Below are 26,978 nucleotides of genomic sequence, written 5' to 3'. Positions count from 1 at the left end.
TGTTGTCCATTATGTTTCAGAGCGAATGTCATGGAAACATCTTATATGTATGTTCTTGGAATCTGTTAACGATTTCATCCATGTTTTAGAGATTAGATGCTCTTGCATACGCCTATAGCGGTCAAAGTTTAATATATTAAAATTAATATAAACGAGAGTGATGTTTTTTTATTTTTGTTTTGAATGCTATCGAGAGATTTTACATGCACTCATTGTTCATGATTGTTGTCAACAGATGTTTCTAGATCAGCTACTCTCAAGGCTGCAAGGAAAATGCCTACTTCTTTTCTTAAACAATAATTGGCCAATAAGTTATGCAAAAAATGAGATAAATGGGTTTTTCATAGGTGTTTCCTATGAGATTTGAAATGTTTCCGATGAGAATCATATTTCTTAATTGTTGTCTTACATAAAAATTTCTTCATTTAAAAAAATGTTCGACGGGAATAAGTCGTAGCTATGCTTGTTAGTTTTCCAATGAATGTTCACACGCTCCTAACGGATAAGGACATCCCAAGTTATGACCGTTTAAGTGAGAAAGGGTCGAAAAACAAGTAAAATTCGAAAATTGACAAGGTAATTCACTTGACCTCCATTCAGACCGAATTATCAAATATTCTAAAAATCTACCATTAGTCGTCTGAGAAATACAAAACCACAATGAATAAAAGACCCGTGTAGCTCATTTTCCATTTTTTTTTTATCAATCAATACAATGTTACATTCAGAGTTTTAATATGCTCTACATTTCTCTTATGCATTCGACCCTCCTTCCTTTGATCCATGAATTTGTGACAATTGCATGTACACAAAACTTGAGAAGCAAGACAGCATTTTCTTCTAAATTCAAGATGATTGTGAATCCTACTAAAAACGTCAGACCGAAGTTTCATGAGTGTCAGACCAAACTGAAGTTATTTATAATGAGGAAGACTTTTCATAATGATTTTTATTCTCCTCAAATCATTGAAGAATAATTTGAAGTTATTTATAATGAGAAAAACTGAAGTTATTTATAATGAGAAAAACTATTGTGCTACTTTATGAATACAAATAATTACAAACTAAGCAAGCAAAACCTCACATAGAGCACCGTTAATGAACATATAACATCTAAGGATAATTTGAAGAAAATTAGCAGATTCTATTCAATCTTGTTGAGAGAAAGTGGGAAGGTCGTTGAAGATTGAACCATAGATCCACATAATGAATAGCTTGAACCAATAGAAGTTTGATGTCTGATCATGAAGATCCAAATAGAATAGCAACAAATGAAAGTTGATCCCACAAGCAACACAACTTTTTCACTTTGTAACTTCACTCAATCTTTCTAAGAGTGTTCATATAGGTATAACTAGACAAGATTACAAAAAGCTTGCGGAACCTGCAGAAACGAAATCAATTGTTAGATGAGGGGAAAAAAATGATGTTTTGTTATGTAATGCGGCATACAGCTTCACAATAAAAATTAGGTAAAGCATGCATACCAAACCCACTGGCTTTTGTGTTGGGCCATAGCAATAAAACTTCTACGGGAATGTTCATTTACCAAACACTGCATTGTTCCATTTGAGGGCAGCATGACCCAAAACATGGACAACCATATATCAATTGGACCGCTATATTTGCGCAATATGTTGGTGCTGACCTGAGAATAACAAAGACACACAAGGAGAGTAAGTCAACTTGAACAAATTCTAATAAAGCACTTGGCCAAAATAAGATAAGAGAATAAAATTAAGAATTTAAGAATGCAAAAACATACAAGCTCCCAAACTTCAATATCTCTTCGTGAAGTATCATGTAGTAGCTGGCTGCTTACAACAGGGAAATGTTTTAGATGTCAGAGGTAGCAGCAGTAGAATGAGAGAAAATGACGTGATTGGTCTACTGAATCAAATCTAAATATGAATATAATAATCTTTTTCTTTCACTTAACCTAATAATCTTTCATTTGCTTTGATACTGTGCTAGAGATCACACACATGACATGAGGAATAAGAGAAATGTTAAAGAATCCAGAAGGACAATTCTAACGATCAGCAAGGCACAATAAACAGAGATCACTCTAAAATTCAAACAATTACCATCAGAAGCATATCAAGTTTAACATGATGGTATAATCTGAACCACTTTATCTTGAAGGAACTTATGAAATAAAATTTCACCTTTATTTCACCATGTTTGAAAAAGGTACCGACAGGAATTAGAAAGGCTATTGAAGATTATCTGAGTTTATAAGTGTTTTAAGAAGACAAACCAAGCCACTCATCTTATAACAAGGATAAAGCAACCTACAGAGATGCAAATGGGATCATAGCATGGTAAAGGAGGGGCGGGGAAATGACCTTAGAATATTGTGCACACCATTATCACTCGTTTATTGTTAATTTAGTTCTGCAACTATATCTTGTAAAATAAATCTCAAACTGTATGTGTTAAATCTCCAGATTTTTCCAGTTGCAGTACTTATATATTAATCAATCAATAGTCGTACATAGTAAAAATTCAACTTACCATACTCCATAATGCACATCACGATGATTACAATGTCCCGAGACACCATATTTGTCAAAAGTAATAATCTGGGGAAAAGGGCATAAATGAGAAGTGCCTCCTTAAAAGATATATTTGAACAGAAATGGTAATCTGCCAAAAGATGCTTATGGCAGCAAAAATCGAAGCTTCAGGACTCAAACTATGTTTACAGAGGCAGGACCTTACCATATCAATGCAGTGACTAGTTATCTCTGGCTCAATAATATTTGCCAATAAGTTATGGTTCCAAACTTTACCAAAACCGTCCTACGTATGAAACAGGATAAAGAAGGGCAATATAAGGAACTAACAAAAATAATTTTAGTAATACTAAATTTTATAACTCCAATAGACAAATTGAATCAAAACCTGCAGATCAGAATGGTTCACAATCTTCACTTGTTGCATAGGAACCTGAGTGTCAATGTTACACAAACAATACCCTTATCAAATTGCTAGATAGAGACTGCCTTTAACTTAAGTAAATAACATTATCTAGTGAAAGGCATCCTAGGTTTCCCAAGAAAATTTTGCTCTAAGTATAGCTATGACTACTTCAACGGCATCAATTTCAATCTAATTTGTAAATCACCTTGAGAGATACACAGGCCTGAAATAGCTCTTGTTTTCTGACATTTCCTTTGCCATCTGCATCACCTACAGAAAAAATTAAAAATTAAAACAATAAAAACTATCTAAAGGATTGAAATATAAACATCTAATCATTCTTAAAGTCTAAGGTAAAATCTTTGATTTTGTGACATCCAGAATCCCATAGACCGTTCAAAGAAAAACTCCAAGCCATAGATCTTTCACACATAAAAATAAATCCTCCATAATTTAAAGGCTTTTAAATAGAATTATAGAAAAACAGATAAACATAAACAAGAAATTCTAATTGCATGCAAACAGTGAAAACATGCAACAATTAATATGAATTATGCAGCTAAGAATAAAATCAGATTCATAATGCTACTATAGTTTATTAGTTTGATGATAACATACACATCTACCACTGTTATCAATTGCGGATGGCAAAAGCAAAATATCTACCATTTCAGTCATAAAATGCCATAGCGTTGCCATCCTTCACAAATTAGCCTAGTGGTTAGGAAAAGATCTGCTACCGCACTCTACTATGACCTCCATTTGATAACATTCAGGTCAATTATCATCTGATCAACAAAATTGGACTTCTTTTTCCATATTACCTAATCTAGCTATCATTGACAAGGTGTGGATGTATTTAGTGGCAACAGATGGTTCATTAATAATATAGGACTCTATACAGTGAAAACGGATAAAAATTATATTCTGTAAAATTTGAACTCGCTTCATATACAAAGATTCCACTCGAAAAAAATTCAACTACAAAATGGGGAGAAAGAAAATACAGTAATTTAAAATTAATTAAAAATGAGCATAACTAAAAGTCATGATCACAAAAAAAATCAACATAAATACACACATAGCATTACTGCTATAATTTACAATATGAACAGATTTTCTAAAGTAATCACCATTAGATAAGCAGAGTATTTTAACATTATGCCCTCTTGAAGTCAGAAAATTTATAGTTGGAGTGAAAAACCTGCAGAAATGGAATAAAATTTCAAGACAATGTGAAATCATAATGAAGTTTCAAAATATAAACTTCAAAACTGTTAGATTCACACCCAGAAATTGTCGTTTAAGTGTAACATGAATCACTTTTGTACAATTTCAATTAGGGGCTTAGTCTTCAAGGTTTACTTATTTATTTAGTATTCATTAGCCTCAGTAGTACAATGATGAATACAATTCAAAAGACATATTTTGTATCCCTGTTTGGAGCAAATAGTAAAGGAAACGCCAATTAAAATGAAAGGAATGCAGTTCTAGAATTAGTCATAACTCATTGAGAAGCCTCATGGGGGAAAATAGGTTGTTGAATTCGTTTAGCACATATGGTCTGTTTGAGTGTGTAACTTAGCATTACAAAATGAAAGGATGATCAGGATCAGGAATATTACAAACGGTCTATATATTTCCTCTAATTGAATGAGAGGAAACGCAAAAGTTATTTCCCAAATTTCTCACTGATTTCTGGAAGTTAACTTCGGCTCAAACTAAATTGCTACCATCGCCCTATGAGTCATACAAAGGATTCAACTGGGCATTGAACTTCATATACATAGTTCCAGCCAGTTCTAATCAGCCTTTATTTTCAGATAACTCATAGGCAAACAACAACTAATCAATGCATAATATGTGACTATCTCAGAACCGCCAATGCTTGTATGCTATTTTTCTTCATTCAAATGTAGTCAGTGATATACAAAAAAAAACTAAGAAACACTAATTTGATAAAATAGCCAGGCGCTTAGTAGTCTAAGTAATCAATCATCAAAAACTTTTCAGATTGAGTAAACAATTTTCAAAATTAAAGCTAAGAATAGACTTTTTATATGAGGAATCATATAGTAGCTTTTTTTATCTCAATTCATGTTCATGTTTAATCTGGGAACTACCGTAATTTTTCTTCACTTCTCTCATAGCTCATCTTTTCATTTTCTTGACTTTTCAAGTCTCTCCCACTTTTTATTAGAGCCCCCCCATGTGAAAGGTTTATGGATATGTCCCTGCTACCAAGTAATACCCCTATAAGCCATACAAGGATTCAACAATGCATTTATCAGGTTCTTATATTGGGCCTAACTCACCCTTTATAGACTATTTCAGACGGACTTTAAATTTTTCCAATACGCCCTCTATGTGAACACTATTGAGCTTGGTGTGTGGCCCGAATGAATGGACATATACCATATAAAGTTTCCAATAAACCCTCTAAGGCATTGTGTCTGTGGTGTCGGATACTAACACGCGTCAGACACTCATCAATCAATTTGAAGTGTCAGTACTACATAGATATAAAGTGTTTCAATCAATATCATTAGCAGATTAAAAAATAATAACAATATTGAGAGCTAAGAATATACATGGATTCATCATCAGGGTGAGCAATAGCCAACAAGACATTTCTCTTGCGAAAAGCTCTACCTGCAAAATGAAAATTAAGAAAAAATAAATAAAATAAAAAGAATAAATTTTAGAATGAAATAAAAAAAAAAATAGAGAGAGAGAGAGAGAGAGAGAGAGAGAGAGAGAGAAGCGTACCATTGAGCGTGAAATGTTTGGTGAAAGGGGTGCGAGGGAGAAGGAAAATTTTGCATAGAGAAATAATCCAAAGGAAAATGAGAGATGTGATTATGAGAATCAAGGCCATGAAGGTTGAAATTGAAACACCAATTCAATGATTATTCATCTCAGATTTCAATTTCAGGGTTAACGTCGCGGGAATTAGGAAGATGGGAGAAAGGGGAAAATGATTTGGATCACCTGCTGCGCTTCTATCATCTACGGTCTCTACTGTGGTGTTTTCAGCCGTTAGATTTAATATATGAGCGAGATAAACCCTACATATGGTGAGAGAGAAGCTATGATTGTGACGACATATAGAGATCAATTGGAATTTTTTTGTTTGAATTAAAAGTTAAATATGTTTTTTTGTCCCTGTAAATATACCAATTTTTTATTTCAATTCCTCTAAAATTTTCCTTCAACATTTAGTTCTTATAAAATTTTCAATAATTATTTTTGGTCCTTATTTTTAAGTCGGCTTTTGTATTTTATAATGAAATGTGTAGAATATTGTAAAAATCTCTCCAAAATAAATTAGAATTTTATAACAAAACATAAATTAAATATGAATTTTAAATCGCCAAAAATATATTGTAGATGCTCACGAGGTGTAGCGCAATACAATAACTAATGTAAATAACGGCTCTAAAGCTTTCTACACATTTTAGGTGAAATTTCAACACGCTCCGAAATATGATAAACTTCAATAAAATATTTTTCCAACAACTCATTCGTCTCAAAATCCTTCAAAACCATCAAACACAAGTGACATAAAAAACTGACGGTAGAAAAAGGGCTTGAGATTAACAAATTTGAACTTCATCCAACTTATTTTAAACACCCAAAGGTTAAGACCAATAACAAACTTACTTTAACCCAAAAAGACAAATGACTAAACCATGAGAATAAATATAACTAAAGTGTAATCAGCCTTTTGAAATCATCAATTAACATCAACCTTAAAAGAAGAGATAAAAAAAAAAATATAAGCTTTCATATTAAAGAAAAAAACCTTCAAGTAATTTAACAAAGACCAAAAGCTTAAAGATAAAAAAAAAACTGTAAACAAAGCAATTGATTAAAGATAACTCACCCTTAAAAGAATAGAAACACCACAACAGTAGTGCAGTGAATCCCAAAGGTACCAGGTTTCTCTCTTTTTTTAATTTAAGCTTTCAGAATTAGATCTCCACTTGTGTTTGATTAAATCTCCATATCTGAAAAAATAACACATCACAAAACCATCAAAATCCAGTCTGTACCAAAGAAACATAAACATATGAAAAGAGAGAAAAAAACCTTGAAAAAAAATTGGCTTACATATTCACAAAACGGATAACAAGCTCATATAATTATCAACTAAAGTTTTAAATAGATAGAAAAGAACAAACAATACATTAGATTTTGTATAATGAAAAGAAATTTAACAAAAAATGAAAAGTAAAATAACACAAGCTTGTGGATTTGAGTTCATATTACAGTACTTCCAAAACATATACATGACAAGTGTTGGGAATTAAACCCTAAACCCTAAACCATATATCAAGCACACACATAATATAACACACTTAAGATACTTAGCATATAATAAAGAGACAATAAAACACACAAACACACACATAAGGTCTGCATTCCTGAGCAAGCGAAGTGCAAGGGTGTACTTTACTCTTAAACTAGTACTCACGTTCAACACTTTGAGATCAACACTTTGCAGACTTAATTATACTTATATGTATAACTTGCAGATTGCAGAGAGTGTGTAATTTGTCAAATCACAAGAACCATAAGGTATCATTGATTATTCCTGGGTAATTAATTTAGTAAATGCCACAGTTAGCTCCTAAATTCAATTAGCATTACAAGTCTAGTTTTAGAATAAATAAACAAGGTTCAATTTTTAGTCTTTTGGAAGATCATAATAAAAACCATGCTGATAATTCAAAGTCTATATAAGCATTATTAGTGGGACACACACACGTTAACTTGTCATCTCTTAAACTAGAAAAATTAAAGACTTCCAAGTTAAGTCATATACTTTATCATGTAATGCTATACTAATCAAGCTCTATACTTTATCAATTAAAAAATGTTAAGTCATATAATAGCCATTTGAAACATTCCTATGGTTCAAAAGGTTTTTTTGAAGAGGGTTAAAAAATTCATGATTTGGCATTCTTAAGGTTCAAAAGTTAAAAGATGAACTTCTAGATTGGGTTATTAAAATTCAGAGGGTTTTAAAACACTACACAGAAAGAATCAATACTTTGCATTATGAATATGCTTTGGCATGATTTTTGATATTATAAAATACTAAACACCAACTTTTATCTAAACTCGATCTAAACTCATAATGCTAATAAAATAAAATAAAATAGGGTAAAACAATCATGATAATAACTGAGAAATATGGAAACTATTCAGAAAGTAGTCTATATAAGCATTTTTCATACAGTTTAAAAATCAATGCTTTAGATTTTATATAATGAGAGCAAATTTAACGAAAAATAAAAAGTAAAATGACACAAGCTTGTGGATTTGAGTTCATTTCACAGTGCTTCCATATATATATATATATGTGTGTGTGTGTGTGTGTGTGTGTGTGTGTGTGTGTGTGTGTGTGTGTGTGTGTGTGTGTGTGTGTGACAAGTGTTAGGAATTAAACCAAGAGCTTAACTCAAAAGACAGTTTATGTATCATGTTACAAATGAATATCAATGAATATCAGGTAAATAAGGTTTTGTCTTAAAATATCTGTAGTGTTAGAGTAAGAAACTGAAATAAAAGACCTAAAATTTGCAACTTCGAATTTTATCAAATTTCCAATCTACTTTAACCCGAAAAGCTCAGCCAAAAACTGGAGTGTAATCAGCCCATAAAATATCCATTTACAATGGACCCGTGAAGTAAAAATCTGAAGGTGGAAAAAGGGCTTGAGATTAACAATTTTGAATTTCATCCAACTTATTTTAACCACCCAAAAGTTAAGAGCAATAGCAAATTTACTTTAAACCAAAAAGGAACAAGACTAACCCTTGAGAATAATCATAACTAAAGTGTAACCAGCCTTTTGAAATAAAAAATTAACATCAACTACAACTAAATAAAGAGTTAATCTGAAGCCAAAAATCTGAAGGTTCAACTTGGAATTTTATCAATTGTCCAACCTACTTTAACCCCAGAAGCTCAAAACCAAAAACTGGAGTGTAATCAGCCCATAAAATAAGGACCAGTGAAGTAAGGGCAGTATGTGATAACGCATTGAACTTATGCATGCTCAAAACCATACCTAGTAAAAGTATATTTTCTTCAAAATCAGATAGAATGAAACAAAGAAAACAAGGGATTAAGAAAAAGTGTAGTTTAAGACTATCGAAACATCCCAATCTAAGAAAATTTAGCTTTCGAATCCATTCAAAACAAAATAAGAAATCCTTTTGAGAAGAAGGAATCCCCAAAAATAGGAAAAGCAGGGACTTTCTCACTACTGGTGTTTATGGTTCAAAAACCAAACTTTTTCTCACTAATTTATATATAATTCAGTTCCGCTCCTAAAACCTGATTAATTTTATAAGCAGTTTCAGAATTTGAATACAGAAGGAAAATTGTCTCTAATAATTTGAATTGAAATGAAGCGATTGTTGAATGGCTTTAACCACTAGTTGGCATAAAAATCAATCCTTCAAAGTAATTTAACAGAGACCAAACTTAAACAGAACAATTGATAATCAAGGAAGGATCCTGCGTCGCCTCGTCTCACATACATTATCTCAGAATTAGAAAATCAAAACTTTAACCTTGAAAAGAAGACAAGGAGCATAGATCTTGTCGAATAAAGAAGTATTGAAAACCTGAAAGGAAGAAAATGACAGAGATTCTTACTGTTTGTTTGTGGCTGCCCGCGCGGCGTTGAGTTCACTGAGACTACGAATTCCAATCCAAAGAGTTTGTCATGCAAAAAGGATGAAGAATTCTCTTGTTCCCCTTGTACTTTTCGCTTGCACCCAACTGAAAAGACAATAATGCTCCTGCGTTAGTTAAGTCACGCACCACTGGCATGTGCGCAAGTTAACTCACGTACGTTGGCCGGTGGTCAAAACTGAAGAACAAACGTTTTTTTGTGTCAATTTTTCAACATTCAATCCACACGTTTTTTTACCAAATTTTACACGTTTTTTGACCACATTAATGGTATTTACAACCTATACTACCATTCCTACCTATAAATACCCCTCCATACTTCTCTAATTCCTTACATCATATCACTTTCTCCCCCTCCTCACTCTCTCCCTTTATTTCCCTCTTTTTTTTTTCAATAGTCTCTTTGGGGGCAAAAGTGATCAAACTTCTTCGGGGTAAAATAGTGAGTAGCCGACTTGAGGGAGTGATCAACCCTTAGGATAAGATTAAATTTGTTTTTTTTTACCCCAGAAACTTTTTACCGTAGGTAAAAAGAATCTTCTTGGGGTATAAAAAGAACCAGATTTAAATTTAGCCCAAAGATTGATGATGTATTTTCCCCAAGAAGGTTGCTCACTATTTTACCCCCAAGATGATTGGTCACTTTTACCCCAAAAGGGTAAAAAGAAAATAAGTAGATTTAGTGAATTCAAATAAATTATTGTATCAATTATTGTATTGTATGAATTCTATTAATAAAATGAGATGTTGTTATATGCCTCAATTTTGTTCATTCCTTTTTATTTATATTTGTATTTATTTAATGAATAAATTCGAATCAATATTTATTTTAAGTTCATAAATAAATTAGAATAAAGTAAATACATAAATAAATTAATTTTAATAAAGTAAATAAATTAGAATAAAGTGAACAAATAATTTAGAAAATAAATAAATTAGAATAAAGTGAAAAAATAAATTAAAATAAAGTAAATAAAATAATTTGAATATAGTAAATAAATTAAAAAAAGTGAGTTAAGTCACTATGCGTGACCAGTGGCGGAGCCAAACAAAAAATTTGGGGTGGCCGCCATCCCGCCATCAAAATAAACTAAAATATAATATATAACAGGTTTAGCAGGTTGTTTTAACTAACATACTGTTTATGGTAATCAACAGGTTTAACAACTGATTTCAGCATAGCATGAAGTACTGTAAAGTTGTGTACGCATTATAGCTCACATAAGCTTTGAATTTGGAGCAGTTTAAGATTTAAAGAGTTTAGTCTTACATCAATAATACTATACTTCACATATAATTAATCACAAAGACTTAAACAAGTAGTCCTACATCAATAATAATATACTTCACATATAATACTATACTTCGCATTATACTTCACATATACTTCACAAAGACTTAAACAACTAATTTCATTAGAAAGTGAAACCATCACTAGGCTATGATTAAAACTATGATTAACAAAAAAATCTTTGTAAAGAGAGTAAAGGGTATGCAATTATGAATTTATCAATGAACAAAGGACAGTAACTAAGGTTACGACCAAAGGGGCAAAGAACAACATTCAACAGGTTTAACATTTAACAACAATTAGGGTTGGCAATCAATTAAAAAACTCATGGCAATCAACTAAAGAACATATAATCATTAAATCCGAATCATAATTGAAGGAAATTACATTCAATTTCACATTACCTTACAAGGGTTTGTGGAGAGAGATGTAGATAGCTCTCTAAACTGAAGAAGGAGAAGAGTACTCGCGGCGGTGATAGTGGTAGTGTTCTGGTGAATCGATTTGCTTTGTGGGAGAAAAAAGGGATCGCGTTTCTCACTTGTTTTCGGATGAAAGAGAAACGGGAAGAGGATATGAGACTGAATAGCAAATATTGGTATTACTAAAGGGTATTTTTGTAATTTTCAGTATATAAAATTTTTTTTTTAGGATGGGGTGGCGGTGGCTCCCCCTTGCCACCCCCAGTTCAGCCACTGTAGTCACGCAGCGTCACTTGCACATTTTTACACTTACGTTAGTTAACTACCGTAAAGGTGGTTTGGGTATTTCAGCTGGGTGCGAGCGAAAGTGCAGGGATGAACCGGTTGTGATTTTAAGGTTTTATTTTAAGGGCCTCTTCAAAATAATTGGGCCTGGATTATTACAATCAAAAAATGCAAAAAGTATCATCCAACCCACACATATTACAAAATTACTTTTATTTATTTTTTTACCAATTTTTGAATTATTGGGTAGAATAAAAAATTATTCTAGAAAATTTGAAGGGTTAATATGTGTTTACCCCCCTGTAATTTGGGCGAGTTTCGGTTTTCCCCCCTGTAAAAAATTTTGTTTGAATTACACCCTTGTAAAAAAAATTTTTTCCGGAAAACACCCCTCCCCCCTCCAACTCAGCAGATTCGCTGACGTGGCGCTGACAGGGCGCTGACTTGGCTTTTTTTTTTCATTTTTCATTTTTTTTAAAATGCCACGTCATATTTTTTTTTTAAAAATATTTAAAAATAAATTTTAAAAAACAAAAAAATCCAAAAAATAATAAAAAAATTTAAGTTTTTTTTCCAAAAATTTAAAAAATTGAAAAATAATTTTAGAAAAATCCAAAAAAACATAAAAATATTCAGTTTTTTTTCCAAAAAATTTTAAAAATCGAAAAATAATTTTTTGAAAAAATAAAAAATTCCAAAAAATCATAAAAATATTCAGTTTTTTTTACAAAATTTTAAAAATCCAAAAAATTCAGAAAAAATATTAAGATTTTTTCCGAAATATAAAAAAGCAGAAAAATAGTCATATTTTTTTTTCCAAAAAATTTAAAAATCGAAAAAAATTAGATTTTTTTTCAAAAATTTTTAAAATTAGAAAAATAGTCAGATTTTTTATTCGAAAATTTTATACCACAATTTTAATAAAATATTGGGAAAAAAATCATTTCATTCCACAAATTTTTTTTGCCTAATGATTCTAACAAAAATCTGTTTTGGGGCTATAATAAGAATTTTTATTCTCAAATAATATCAGAGGGTTTTGTCATCGTCGTGGAAAGATTTTATAAGATTTATGATTTATGAATTCTACCTCCTCTAATGAAGAGCTTAATTATAGGAAAAATGGAATTTCCACGACTTTTATAAAAACCTCTAAATTTGTATTCAGATTTTTAAAAATTAATTTTTTTCCAGAATATTTTTTAAAAAATCTGACCTTTTTTTCTAATTTTGAAAATTTACTTTTTTTGTATTTTGAAAATTAAATTCCAGAATTTTTAAAAATCTTTTTAATTTTAAAAAAATCTGATTATATTTTCTGATTTTTTTCTAATTTTTTAAATTTCCAAAAAAATCTTAATAGTTTTTTTTATAATTTTTAAATTATTGAAAAAAAAATTTCGATTTGACGTGGAAAATTTTTTAAAATTATTTTTCAATTTTTAAATTTTTTATTATTTTTTTTATTTTTGAAAATTATTTTTCGATTTTTTACATTTTTGGAAAAAAAAACTGAATATTTTTATGTTTTTTTTTATTTTTCTAAAATTATTTTTCGATTTTTTAAATTTTTGGAAAAAAAACTGAATATTTTTATGTTTTTTTTTATTTTTCTAAAATTATTTTTCGATTTTTTAAATTTTTGGAAAAAAAAAACTGAATATTTTTATGTTTTTTTTTTATTTTTCTAAAATTATTTTTCGATTTTTTAAATTTTTGGAAAAAAAACTTAAATTTTTTTATTATTTTTTGGATTTTTTTGTTTTTTAAAATTTATTTTTAAATATTTTTAAAAAAAAATATGACGTGGCATTTTTAAAAAAAAAAAATGAAAAAAAAAAGCCAAGTCAGCGCCCTGTCAGCGCCACGTCAGCGAATCTGCTGAGTTGGAGGGGGGAGGGGTGTTTTCCGGAAAAAAAAAATTTTACAAGGGTGTAATTCAAACAAAATTTTTTACAGGGGGGAAAACCGAAACTCGCCCAAATTACAGGGGGGTAAACACATATTAACCCAAATTTGAATTTTGATTTTTATTAAGATAAGAAGGAAACCAAGTTCTCTTAGTATATATGAAAAGAAGGATATAAGATGTTAGTGAGAAGGGAGAGTGGACTATGATATTCAAACTAGAAGATTCTAGTTTAAAAAGGAAGTTTGCATAACTATTTCCTTCTCACATGTCAATCTTGATGAAAAAGATCCTTGATATTTTGGATCAAAGTCAAATATTTGTGAAACATTGGTGTTTGAACCTGGAGCATATCGACACAATGAAGATAATATGTGTAACATGTAATGTCATGGTGATGTACTCCCTCCGGTCACTATTATAAGCAAAAAACTACTTTTTAGGTTCATTGAATAAATGATGTATGTGGTCTATATTAATGGTCATATACATCACTCATTCAATGAACCTAAAAAGTAGTTTTTTGCTTATAATAATGACCGGAGGGAGTAATTGTTTAGCCATCAAAAGTCCTTGATTTAAGAGTAGTGATATATGTACATTCATTTGAAGACAACTTTGATGACAACATAGTTTTTCTCTCTTCTTATTTGTCAAACACAATGGAGAGAGAAAAAGGAAGAGAGAGAGAGAGAGAGAGAGAGAGAATATAATGTGAGTATAAGAGAGAAAGTTGTTCAAAAGTTGTCACAAAATGGTTGTACAAATATCATTTCTCTTGATTTAATGCATGGAGCTCAACATGAAGAATATTAGAGGAACCTGAAAGAAACCCTAATAAACCATATATCCACAACCTAAAAGAATGACAAAGGAGACCACAAAAACCCGGCTTTGATTAGCTTGCTAAGGCGGTTGTCATCAAACTTGTAATTGATGCAAAAGTAATTGTAGGAGTTCCATTTAACTCATATATATATATATATATATCCATATCTTGCATGAAGATAAATTTGGAAGCAACAAATAAATGTAGAATCATTTGGGCAGCATTGCATTTGACTGTAGAATATATTCTAACTTGCAGCCGTGACTGGAAGTTTGCCTCCAAACGTGAATTTTAGGCTAAAATTTATTATTTAAATCAGTATATGAAGCAAATATAAGTGACTTGTGAAACTCACACTAAGTTTGTGTTAAAGATTTATTAGCAAAAATCACGCGACGATGAGAATCTCTAATTTCTAGCATTATGACATTGAGATGTCTTGAGAAATGAAAATGTTGAACTTACAGACTGAATCAATCAAAGATTCAAAATCATATTTTGCAACTTTAGAACCAAACATAATAACAATAACAAACTACTACACACTTTAGTTTACAAGAGAGCTTTAACCTGTAAAGCATCATTATTTCCTCAAATTTTGAATATGATCCATAATAAGAGTTTAATATCCAAGCATATCGACACAATGAAACAACACTTTCCCGAGCTGAGTCGGACCCCTTTTTCTCTAACGAGGTTGGGTATCCTTTAATTGTCTTTTTCCTCAATCAGTTTATCTTCATCATCTTGCATTCATAATTACAAGCATCACATATCATACATAACTTTCATAGCATTTCTAGAGTTTAAAATGGTATTTTTAGGTCAAAAATGGTGCATTTGATATTTAAGTCTCTTCGTCCCATCAAATCAAAGATTTCATCTTCGAGTCTCCTGGCAAAGAAACTTAAACAGGGGCATCTGTCATACCTCAATTTTTGACTAAAAAATCCATTTAATATTTATATCTCACACCTTTTATCTTTGTATTTAATATCCTTCTTTTTTATTCGTCTTTTACGCTAATTTTATTTTTACTTCGTCTTTTACGCTATTTTTATTCCATTCTTAATTTCCTGTTTATTCGTCTTTTACGTTAAATTTCTTTTTCATTTCATCTTTTACGCTATTTTTATTCCATTCTTAATTTCCTGTTTATTCGTCTTTTGCGCTGTTTTTATTTCATAATTAATTTCCTTTTATTCACTTTTTACGCTACTTTTATCTCGCAATTAAATTCCTTTTTATTTCACAATTAATTTCCCTTTATTTGTCGTTCATGCTATTTTTATTCTGTAGTTATTTCCAATTTTTTTCCGTCTTTTACGCTATTTTTATTTCGTATTTAATTTCCTTTTTTATTCGTCTTTTACGCTTTCTTTTATCCCGTAATTAATTTTCGTGTTTCGCGTTATTTTATTTTGTAAAATTTTATCTTTTATTCTTCTTTTAAGTCATTTTATTTCATAGAAAATTTCTTGTCTTTTAAACCGTTTTATTTTGTCGTTTCTAACAAAATTTTGGCAGAGAGGTATTTTAAGATACCTCATTTAAGTTTTGATTTTTTGTTTTTTATTTTTTAAAGTTTCTTTCTGTTTTTTTTTTAAATTTTCGTTTTTTGTTTTATTAGTTTTTTAAAAATTTTATTTTTATTTATCTTTCTAATTATTTGTTTTAAGTCCTTTTTGTCCTTGTCATTTCTGTCCAGCCATTAAAGGCATTCTGGTCCAATGCAGAGTCCAAGGACACCTCACCTAAAGTGCCATTTTAGCTTCGTGTACTACTCAATTCCAGTACATGGCACACCTGCAAATTAACCCTAAAAACAACACTATTTAAACTATCAAACTACACTTAATGTTGAGTCAAAAAACGTGTTTCAAAGAGGGTTTTTTCAGCCATTAATGTTGGTAAAAACCTTTGAAAACGTGTTTTATGTGGGCTCAGGTATGCTACATTTAGGTAATGCTCAATTTACTCCATTTAGGGGTTTGGATGCATGACATGTGGCAAACAAATATCCAAAGGCTGAGATTTTAAATTAAAATAATCATTTATTTAATTAAATAAAAAAAACGTTTTGTTTCTCTTCCTCACAAACAGTGTTAGATTCCCTGCCTTTTTCCTCTACACAACCGCCGCTCTTCCCCTTCTCCGCCGCCGCTCTCCGTCGCCTCCGTTGAAACCACATGTATCATCATCGCAAACCTCTTCTTCTTCATGTGTTTTCATCTTACTCTCGTCATTGCTGCGACACTCACTCCTTCGGCCGCCGGAACATAAAATGTCGAGCAATAAACAAAGAAGGTAATTGAAGAACCATTGAGCAAATACAAAATCCAAACACTACTCTAATGGAGGTGAAAATCAAATAAAGGTTGATGAATCAATTGGTGTTATAAACTGTTTGATTGATTTGAGATTGAACCTGCTGAAATATTACGACAGATGTAAGAATGGCAAAATTGAAGGCGGTGGTGGAAAGTAGCTGCGTCAGAGAGAGGAAAAGAGTACGGTGGTGAAAAGGGCGGCGTCGACGGAGAAGGAAAGAGGACGGTGGTGAAAAGGGTAGCGGCGACGGAGAAGGAAAGATGACGGTGGTGAAACGGAAAAGGAAGCGATGTGTTCAAGGGGAAAAACTACCAGAGTTTCTTTTTCTTTTTAATTAAATAAATATTTATTTTAATTTAAAATCTCAGCCTTTGGATGTTTGTTTGTCACATGTCATGCATCCAAACCCCTAAATGGAGTAAATTGAGCATTACTTAAATGGAGCATACCCAAACTCGTTTTATGTGGTGCACCACCGGCCAAAAACATTGACTTGGCTCGGATTATATAATTTGAATTCCTTTACTTAGTTTTCGAATTATATAATCCGAAAATATTCAATACCGGATGAAAATGAGATAAACTTTGCACTTTATTTTAAATTATATAATCCGAAAATGTTCGGGATAAGATCTTTTGCGTGGTCCTCGTTGTGCCTAGTTGACCAATTAAACCATACTATTATTTGATGGGCCGGGCCATTATCATGTTTCAATATATATATAATTTTCTTTGAATTAAGAGAGGGAAAGAAAGAAAGATTTGAGATACTGAATCGCGCAATTGTGTTACGGTTTTTGCTCAATTTACTCTCTCTTGCGATTCACAATCATCAATCAGTCCCCGTTTTGTAACACATCGATCAATCAATTTAGCAGCCAGCGCTGATGGATTATCTTGTGACGAAATTCGAATTCAATTTACCAATGGAATTTGTATGTATGTTGGCAGAAAAAACCTACAAGAAAACTCCTCGTGATGCCGAGGTGAGTTGATCGTCTCCTCCTTCTTCTCCAAATTATTATTATTGAATCTTTTGAATATTATTCTAATGATCCATTTATTGAATTGATTCCGCAGAATTTGACTCGATGGGCTGTCGCTTTGTTAAGATTATCCTCGCATCAGTCTTACCGGTTCTCATCCGAACTCGCTGATGTTAAGGTATTATATCATTTAGTAGTAATGCTTTTCTGCTTTTCAAATTTAACAACACAAATCACTAACTTATTCTTATACTTTTTTTTAAGTTTCATGAGCAAACCCGAGGGCTTTGTACTCCTACAAAGGTAATATTCTCTCTTTTACTTTACTTTTCATATAGGCTTTTCAAATTTAACACTAACTTATTCTTCTTATACCTTTTTTAAGATTCGTGGTCCAGAATGGCCTTCTTCTGCAAAAATGGTAACAAAACATACACGTTTCTCTTGTTTCTTCTGCAAATCACTAATTCAGCAATCATCACGGGCCATCTTCTGCTTCAAAGGTAACAAGACATAAAAGTTTATGTCGTTTCTATTCACCAATGCTTTCTCTTTATCTCCCCAATAGACAGTATATGTTTTTGCACTTAGACATAAGCTCAAATATTCTTTTTTATGTATGCAATAATATCTTATCGCTGACACGTTCAAAAATTAGTGCACAAACTGATAGGTCTTAGATCTTCATATGTAAGTTGTGTTCACTTTTCGCCTAATCTATTTTGTTAATTTTCAGGCTCAAAAACAAAAATACAATAGTCTGACGTATGACATACTTAGATGCGTAACCCTAGCTCTTGGCATGGTTAAATTGGCCGGCCAAGTTTGCAAAATCCAACCGACACCTCCGTCCACCACCGCCTCTGGGATAAGCGAAGCCATTTCATTTGATTTGTACATAGTTGGTTACTGAGATTGATAATCACATCTGATTTGGGCTGCCACTTATTATTTCATTTTTACTGTTGTAATGTTTTTCATGGTGTGATCATTTACCTATCCATATGTAATTTCATCTCATTATTATAAGAGAAATGCTATACGGGTAAAGATATGCTTTTGACTAATAACTAAGTGTTTGTTTAGTACTTCGTCACATTTCTCAAAAGCATAATCGTTTTTCGCATTGACGGAGAAGCTTGTATTTATCACTTCTGAAAATCACGGCAAAAAGGTCATTGGGATGCAAGATTGGAGTAGAAAACGTGGAACCAAACATGCTATAAGAGATCCTAGATCACAATCTATTTGTTATTTTAGTATTTGGATCAATCATAGTAGCTAGTGACACTCCAACAAATACTGGTTAATATAAGTTGGAAATAAATCGAGTTATCAACGTCCAAATTGTTGAAACAAAGCCCTTTTCAAATACTCCACCCAGAATATTAGCCAAAATTGATTAAATTACATATATTAGGAAAAGTAATTGATCACATTTAATCAATACATTCGATGAAAAAAAATATCTTATCTAAGTCATCCTCTAGGACTAATAAATTTAGTCATTAGAAATATATAAAATTAAATTAAATGAGGGATAATATAGATTTTGCTTATATATATCATTCTACAAAATGAGAGATTTAGTCATTTTATTGAAACAGCTTAGAAAGTGGAATATCAATTGAAACAGTAACAAAGTCGCCATCATGGGAATAATGTTACAACTCTTTCGGCTCAAAAGAGGTAAACCAAGTTCAAGTTAGTAGCTCATTAAGACATGACAGATAAGAAGTGCAAATTTTTGAAGATGCACCATTCATTTTGAGGTTTGTAAAGAATAAGTCGGAAAAATAACTAGCACTAAAGCGCCACTTGAAATGCTTTGTTGTTACAAAATGCTACAATGATCGGACCAACCAAATCACCAGCTGCACATCCTGAAATGAAGAACAAGGTTTTGCTTTAGGAAGTCGAAATGAATAAAAATCAGGCCAACACAATTCAAGCAAAAAGATTGAAGCAATAATTTTCTGCATGCGTTGTTTATTATATGATCTTACCAATCCACCGACCAAGTGATGGACGAACAAGGGTAGCACCGGTCCCTGCCCCTATGGGAGGCAGAAACTAAAGATGAACCACGCCTTATTGAAGTAAGGGAAACCTTCTGTCCAAGAAATTGAACTTGCTTGGTTGTAACGACATTACTGCCTTCATCACCGGTATTGGAAATGGATCTAAAGAATCGATACAATTACATGCCTACTTGGAAAACGCATAATGCTGCAACTCCTAGCATGTGTTCTGTGCATAATGAACAAAGAGTTAGGACTATATAGTTGATATTAAATGCTCAGGTTATCTAAAAAATGCACGGATTATTCAAGGAAATCTTTGACCTCTGAATGTTGTTCTGCCGACAGAAAAGAAGTAAACAGAAGTAGGCATTTTCCTTGCAGCAATCATGAACAATGAGTGCATGTAAAATCCCTTGATAGCATACAAAACAAAAGTAAAAAAATATCACTCTCGTTTATACAATTTTAATATATTAAGCTTTGACCGCTTTAGGCATATACAAAAGAATATAATCTCTAAAACATAGATGAAATTGTTAACAGATTCCAAGAACATACCTATAAGATGTTTCCATGACATTCACTCTGAAACATAATCGACAGCAACTCTTTCTAAAATTCTTCAAGTGGTCACAACACTTCGCTGTCATAACATCGAACAAACATATATGAATAGAATGAAAGAGCTAAGCGACTCCATAATACCATTTTTAAGATAGACTTGAAAAAGCATTTCAAGATTTTTATGCAGGCATCCCTGAATATAACTCGGAAGAGATAATCAGACAGATTATATAGAATTTACCTCCATAAACTCTAATCTTTGATCACCAAACAACTTATACAGCATAAAACCCAATTCGTACACGACTTGATATATGGTAAAGAGTACAGAATGCAAATACAATCTAATAAGCAGTCCAGTGGTTTTGGTAGAGACATTGAAGGCAGAAAACCTAGGGTTCAATCTCTTCTATTAACATTTCTTCTTTAACAAGTTAACTACTAACATTAAGGGGGAGACAAAATCTAATAAGGAATTATCATTGGTGAATGCAAAATGCTATAGTCACAATAAACTGTAAGTCGGTCTTATACCTCTTCGAGCGGCAAGCAATGCGGATTCATTGACAATGTTTGCAAGATCAGGTCCCCCTACAAATACTTTTCTCGAGAAACGACCGGGGCTACAAAGCGCTTGATCCAACGCTTCTGGTCGATTAGTTGCTGTAATAACAACGACTCTAATCTCTGATTCAAATCCATCCATTTCTGTCAGCAACTACATAGACAGGAAAAATTCTTTAAAAAGTCAGCTCAGGGAAAACGACAGCAATTGAGACTTGAGCGCACACGATTGATGATTGTTCATGTAGATAGTATATAGTATATACTAGAATATACTAGAAATCTAATACAATCAAATAATTGATAAAGAAACTGAACTTTTAAAATTTCAACCATGGTTATCAAATTGAGATTCAAATCATGAATCCGAAGACATATTTCCGAATCATGAATTAAATCATACTACGAATCACAGAATACATTACTAATGTCATTTTTTTAAGTAAAAATTATAAGCTGATATATCATATGTGAATTTTACAGTGATTCAAGATTCAAATCATAAATCAAATGACATAAGAAAATTGATTCGTTATACAAAGTTGACAAAAAAAAGTGGTTGGCTACATTAAGTATAAGTAGTGGTTTGTAAAAAAGAATTGAGAATCATCATAATGAATCAAGATTCAAGATGAGATTCATGTCCCAAAAATATACACACCAGAGATTTGTATTGATTTAATTCAGTTTAGTATCGCATCAAGATATGTCTCACATGCATCTTAAGATATTGATAACCATGAGTTAAATCATTTGTTGCTAGGAAAGAAATACAAAAATGATGACCAAACTTGCCTGGTTTAGCTTTTGTGATCACGTTCATCATTGAAGCTTCTTCCACGCTTGTCGCCAACCGCATCTAGTTCATCAATGAATATGATGGACGGTGCAAATTTCCTTGCTGTACCGAACGGGTCTCTGATTCTAGCTGCACCTCTTCCAACAAACAATTCTACAAACTCGCTAGCAGATACTGTGAAAAAGGGTACACCTGCTTCCTAGGGGTGTGCAAAAAAACTGGATCATGTGAACTATATCTGGAAATCCAGTAAACTGTTTTGGAAAAACCATTTTCTCTTGAACCAAAACTGACCCAGTCCATTTCATTGGAAACAGTTATAAACTGCATCCACTTAAAAAAACCATATTCAATTCTTTAACTGCATCCTGCATTTCAGAGAACAAGAGAGTTACTTCTCTGTTGTAACAAAAAAGGTGAGATTGAAAAAACAAAAAAAGTCGCTCAATAATTGTAGAAAGAGAAGGAGAAATTGAAAGAGAAAAGCAGTATTTTCACAAGGCTGCAACAACCACGATGGAGACAGAGAAACGGAGACGGCAACCGCTACGACGGCGGTGGAGACAACGACTGCAAAGACGGCAATAGAGACAACAACCGCAACAACGGCGGAGACGACAACCACATTGAATCGACGATACACTTTGGTGAAAACTGGAATCGGAGAAGAGTATCAATTGAATGAAAACTGGAATCGGAGAAGAGTACCAATTCGACGATACCCTTTTATCATTCTCTAACTTTGGTTTTTATCAATTGAATGAAAAACTATTCAGTACCAATTCAATAAAAGTTGTTTCAAACTAAATTCAAGAAAAAAAAATCAGATTTTGTAACTAATCCATTTGTAAACCAGCAGTTCTTAATCAAATCCAGTTTAAACCGGTTTTGAGCCATATGGGAACCGGTCTGTTCATGAACCAGAAAAATGGTTTGGATCTCAAACTAGAACCATTTAAGTGGATTGGTTCTTATATATGGTTAACCATGCACACCCCTACTGCTTCCCCCCGCTACTGCGCGCGCAAGTAATGTCTTGCCAGTTCCTGGAGGACCAACTAGCAATACTCCTCTGGGTAGCTCATCAGATGTAATGATCAAATATCAAAGCAATACAGATTGGAAATCAATGAATACTCACTCCATGCACGTAAAACATTTCAAAGTCGAATATTTTGATGCAATCAGGACAGGAGTAATTTTGTTTTGTGACAATGCCAACTAAATGCCACAAGCTATATTATACCTATAACCATGAGAACAGGAAAATAGTCAAATGGATTTGAACATATTTACCTCCATGAGTTCTACTTTTGCAGAATCAACACCTTGAACATCTTCAAATCCAGCTGTCTGGCTATTAGGTTTCCGCTTCTTCGCTGACTATTTCTTGTCGAATACAGCCACTCAGGAATTGAAGCTCGTCTCTTAGAGAATTTCTTCAATTTATTCAACACAGGGAATTTGACCAGATCTTACAGCATTCTCACTCACAACCTCGCCTATGTCCTTATCCATCAAAACATCTACCACTTGTTGTGCTTCTTCTTCGTTAGATACTTTATCGTTTCCAACATTCTCAAGCAATATAAGTTAGCTTTCAAGTCCAATTGGTTTCACACCAAAATGATTCAATAAACGTTTTTAAGGGAATCTACTTATTGTAATATCAAATAATGTTATATCATATAATCTATCTATAATTAATCAACAGGTTATCAAACTTGAGTCTATATCACGTCTGGACCAAAAGTCTTCATATACTACTATATTGCATAGTGGAATTCTAAATTATTTGAATGGCTTAGTAAACCATTTCATTCGGAAAAGCAAAACTTGGCATAAATCATGATAAACCTAGAAGGTAAATGCAATTAATTATAGAGATCATTAAAAAAAAAAAAGGCCCAATCAGAACAATAAACAAGCAGACCACAAAGGTTGCATACTGTTAAGGCATTGGTTACAAACCTTTACAAAATTAATAAAAAGAAAAATAAACGAGAATACCACAAAGGCTGCATATTGTCAAGGCATTATGCCTGATTACAAATAATTACAATCAAGTTAAAAAAAAAAGTCATTCATGCCTCATCATCCATTCTTCCTCCACGATTAGTAGTGATTGTTTATAATCATAGAAAGAGACAGAAAACATGACCAATTAGAAAGGAAAAAATACCCTTCAAAATCAAAATTAATTAACACATTTCTAAAAAAATCAACATAGTTTTTGGTTTCTTAAATCATAAATGTATATAAATATTTTTCAAATGCGGTCAATAAAAGAGAAAATAAATTAACACAGTTCTTTGTTTTTTAAATCATAAGGGTATATTTTAATAGAAATTATTCAAGAAAAATACCTCTCTTTTTCAAGTCAACTAACAATTCATCCGTAGCCACACGCTTGTCAACTCGTTCATCTGCTACCAAATACATGAGATCACGTTTCTCAGCAAGAGTGCAAATTATACGTTTTGGGTCATGTTCAAGCTTCAAGTCTATGCAAATCTTTAATACTTCACTCAGAAGAGTCATATCATCCACGTATTGGCCCATCACCGACGGATTAACAGTCGGTATGCGTGAAACAGAAGCAAATCTGGTGTTCTTAGTTGTGGTCTTGCTGGTACTTGGAGTCTTGCTCTTTGTCGGAATATTTGTACCAACTAATTGAGATTGTCAATTTCTTATTTTGAAACAAATATTTGGCTGAGTCAAGAGCTGATCAGTCAGCAGGTACATGAATCTGATAGAATAAAACAAACCAAAGAAGTTTGATGTTAAATTTGCTGAAAAACGTGCATGTCATTTGTGTCACTAAGGAAAGAAAAAAAAAAGTCATAACATTTTTTCTTTTCATGACGATTCGCAACTTCATACCCGTTTTCTGGGCACGATAATTTTTTTCTTCCTTATGTAGGAGTTAAGAATCTTTGCAGCTCTATCCCATGCTTCAGTTTGGGACAAGTCAAAATTACTGTAGTGGCGATCATTTACAACTATCTTAGCAAATTACCTCATAATACCATTTCGTACTTTTCTCATTGAAACTTTGAGGGTAGCAAGCACGACTGCCCCCCAAGCATAACTATTTATATCAGCTTGTTCAAGAAAAGGTAAATACATAACAGAAATAGTTTTAAGGCTAAAGTGCACTTTTCCCCCCTTAAGTTTCAAAAAGTTGCGATTTTGGCCCCCTATTAAAAAAATTACAATTTTGGTCCCCTTCGTCCCAAAATTGCTGAGAAGACGCCACGTGTCCCAAAAAAGGGGCCATAATCGCAACATTTTGAAAAGATAAGGGGTCAAAATATCATATATCCCTTATGTTAGGGGGTTAAAAGAACATATTTCCCTAAACATGGGGGGTCACTTATGTCATTTTTTTTCATAGGGGTCAAAATCGCAACTTTTTGAATCTTAAGGGTGAAAAGTGCACTTTAGCCTAGTTTTAAAAGATGAAGTGCAAAAAAGAACATTTCCTAATAAATATAATAGGTATGCCTTGACATGTGAATCTAAACTCTCATTAGAAACAGGAACATTATGGAATTTTTCTTTCAATTTATCTAAACTTATATCATGGATTGTTTTTTCCTACTACTAAACATTAGCAAATTATTAGCTTCGTCCGGATTTACTGAACACACGGGGATGCTATTAAAACAATAGTAGATCATTTGTCAATAAAGGTATATAAATATTTCTCTAATACGATCAATAAAAGAGAAAATAAATCAACACAATTTTTTGTTTCTTAAATCATAAGGGTATATAAATTTTTTTTTTTGCTAATATATGTATAGAATTTTTAATAGAAATTATTCAAGAAAAAAATACCTTTCAACATATCCACAACGGAAGCCTTGCCAAGTACCGCATCTGAAGCCAAAGACATGCGATCAGATGGTAGACAACTTGACACTATGGTAAAAGATATCCTCGAATCATGTCCCAAACCTCTACATGTTGCTATACACTTATCAAAAATAGGTTGATTATCCAGATTTTGAATCATCATCGGAGCCTGACGATCAACAGCGACCAATACATTCAGTGTCGTAGAACTTTCTCGGGTTCTAGCTGGTGAAGAAACTTCTCGGGTTGGTGACCTGTTTCTTTCACGATGGGCATCTCTAAGTTTAGGGGTTAAACTTAGAGATCCGAAACAATTAAAAATAGCAGGTCACCAACCCGAGAAGTTTCTTCACCAGCTAGAACCCGATAAGTTTCTACAGCACTGGATGTATTATCCGCTGTTGATCGTCAGGCTCCGATGATGATTCAGAATCAGGATAATCAACCTCTTTTTGATAAGTGTATAGCAATATGTAGAGGGTTGGGACATGATTCGAGGGTATCTTTTACCATAGTGTCAAGTTGTCTACCACCTGATCGCATGTCTTTGGCTTCGGATGCGCTACTTGACAAGGCTTCCGTTGTGGATATGTTGAAAGGTATTTTTTTCTTGAATAATTTCTATTAAAAATTCTATATATATATATATATATATTAGCAAAAAAAAAGTTTTATATACCCTTATGATTTAAAAAACAAAAAATTGTGTTGATTTATTTTCTCTTTTATTGATCGTATTAGAAAAATATTTATATACCTTTATTGACAAATGATCTACTATTGTTTTAATAGCATCCCCGTGTTCAGTAAATCCGGACGAAACTAATAATTTGCTAATGTTTAGTAGTAGGGAAAAACAATCCATGATATAAGTTTAGACAAATTGAAAGAAAAATTCCATAATGTTGCTGTTTCTAATGAGAATTTAGATTCACATGTCAAGGCATACCTATTATATTTATTAGGAAATGTTCTTTTTTACACTTCAACTTTTAAAACTATTTTTGTTATGTATTTACCTTTTCTTGAATGAGCTGATATAAATAGTTATGCTTCGGGGGCAGCCGTGCCTGCTACCCTTAAAGTTTCAATGAGAAAAGTACGAAATGGTATTATGAGGTAATTTGCTAAGATAGTTGTAAATGATCGCCACTACAGTGATTTTAACTTGTCCCAAACTGAAGCATGGGATAGAGCTGCAAAGATCCTTAACTTCTACGTAAGGAAGAAAAACTATGGTGCCCAGAAAACGGATATGAAGTTGTGAGCGAGACTCGTTTCGCTTCGAACCGTCATGAAAAGAAAAAATGTAATGACTTCCTTTTTCTTTTCTTTTTTGTATCCTTCGTGACACAATTGACATGCACTGTTTTCTGCAAATTTAACATTAAGCTTATTTGGTTTGTTTTATTCTATCAGATTCATGCACCTGCTGATTGCCAACTCTTATTCAGCCAAAGATTTGTTTCAAAAT

The 26,978-nt window shown here is 32.2% G+C and overlaps 3 protein-coding genes across 17 annotated transcripts in view; 1 reads left to right on the top strand and 2 right to left on the bottom strand.

Annotated features, from left to right (window-relative positions):
• Nucleotides 1-25,598, bottom strand: part of LOC146911852 (putative inactive ATP-dependent zinc metalloprotease FTSHI 3, chloroplastic) — a 31,698-nt gene extending 6,100 nt beyond the window's left edge. For 2 of the 4 annotated variants that reach the window (XM_085718068.1, XM_085718072.1), the window contains exons 1-2: nucleotides 21,637-22,164; nucleotides 20,812-20,995 (exon numbers count right to left, since the gene is read on the bottom strand). In XM_085718068.1, coding sequence (XP_085574194.1) covers nucleotides 20,812-20,983 — 172 coding nt within the window. In that variant the 5' untranslated portion in view covers nucleotides 20,984-20,995; nucleotides 21,637-22,164. Of the gene's footprint in view, nucleotides 1-19,254; nucleotides 19,573-19,695; nucleotides 19,940-20,034; nucleotides 20,126-20,271; nucleotides 20,357-20,811; nucleotides 20,996-21,636; nucleotides 22,165-22,936 lie in introns of those variants that run through there. The other 2 variants (XM_085718071.1, XM_085718070.1) reach the window with 2 other exon arrangements.
• LOC146911854 (uncharacterized) lies at nucleotides 918-11,491 on the bottom strand. 8 transcript variants are annotated; one of them, XM_085718060.1, is made up of 13 exons: nucleotides 11,332-11,491; nucleotides 9,598-9,814; nucleotides 6,812-6,935; nucleotides 5,695-5,993; nucleotides 5,517-5,577; nucleotides 4,059-4,129; nucleotides 3,131-3,195; nucleotides 2,908-2,952; nucleotides 2,725-2,805; nucleotides 2,518-2,585; nucleotides 1,766-1,817; nucleotides 1,488-1,648; nucleotides 918-1,384 (listed from the first exon to the last, which is right to left on the bottom strand). In XM_085718060.1, the coding sequence occupies exons 4-13, from the start codon at nucleotides 5,801-5,803 to the stop codon at nucleotides 1,318-1,320; spliced, it is 780 nt and encodes a 259-aa protein (XP_085574186.1). In that variant the 5' UTR covers nucleotides 5,804-5,993; nucleotides 6,812-6,935; nucleotides 9,598-9,814; nucleotides 11,332-11,491; the 3' UTR covers nucleotides 918-1,317. The 8 variants fall into 8 exon arrangements, with proteins under 8 accessions (XP_085574186.1, XP_085574190.1, XP_085574187.1 ...); XM_085718064.1 differs by having other exon boundaries at nucleotides 1,766-1,814; XM_085718061.1 differs by having other exon boundaries at nucleotides 5,695-6,676; nucleotides 9,598-9,723.
• Nucleotides 16,468-18,759, top strand: LOC146911853 (uncharacterized). 5 transcript variants are annotated; one of them, XM_085718076.1, is made up of 6 exons: nucleotides 16,483-16,679; nucleotides 16,821-17,689; nucleotides 17,784-17,867; nucleotides 17,954-17,992; nucleotides 18,075-18,192; nucleotides 18,426-18,759. In XM_085718076.1, exons 2-6 carry the CDS (start codon nucleotides 17,591-17,593, stop codon nucleotides 18,446-18,448), a joined length of 363 nt encoding a protein of 120 aa, XP_085574202.1. In that variant the 5' UTR covers nucleotides 16,483-16,679; nucleotides 16,821-17,590; the 3' UTR covers nucleotides 18,449-18,759. The 5 variants fall into 5 exon arrangements, with proteins under 5 accessions (XP_085574199.1, XP_085574202.1, XP_085574201.1 ...); XM_085718075.1 differs by having other exon boundaries at nucleotides 16,483-16,732; XM_085718074.1 differs by having other exon boundaries at nucleotides 16,483-16,749.
• Nucleotides 25,599-26,978: the final 1,380 nt, after the last annotated feature.

This window comes from Medicago sativa, chromosome 6 (assembly GCF_051527215.1).
Source record: "Medicago sativa cultivar Bolivia chromosome 6, Bolivia_mono, whole genome shotgun sequence".
Classification (NCBI taxonomy): domain Eukaryota; kingdom Viridiplantae; phylum Streptophyta; class Magnoliopsida; order Fabales; family Fabaceae; genus Medicago; species Medicago sativa.
Note: the sequence above shows the minus strand (reverse complement) of the source record. Positions and strands in the feature narration are given on the sequence as shown.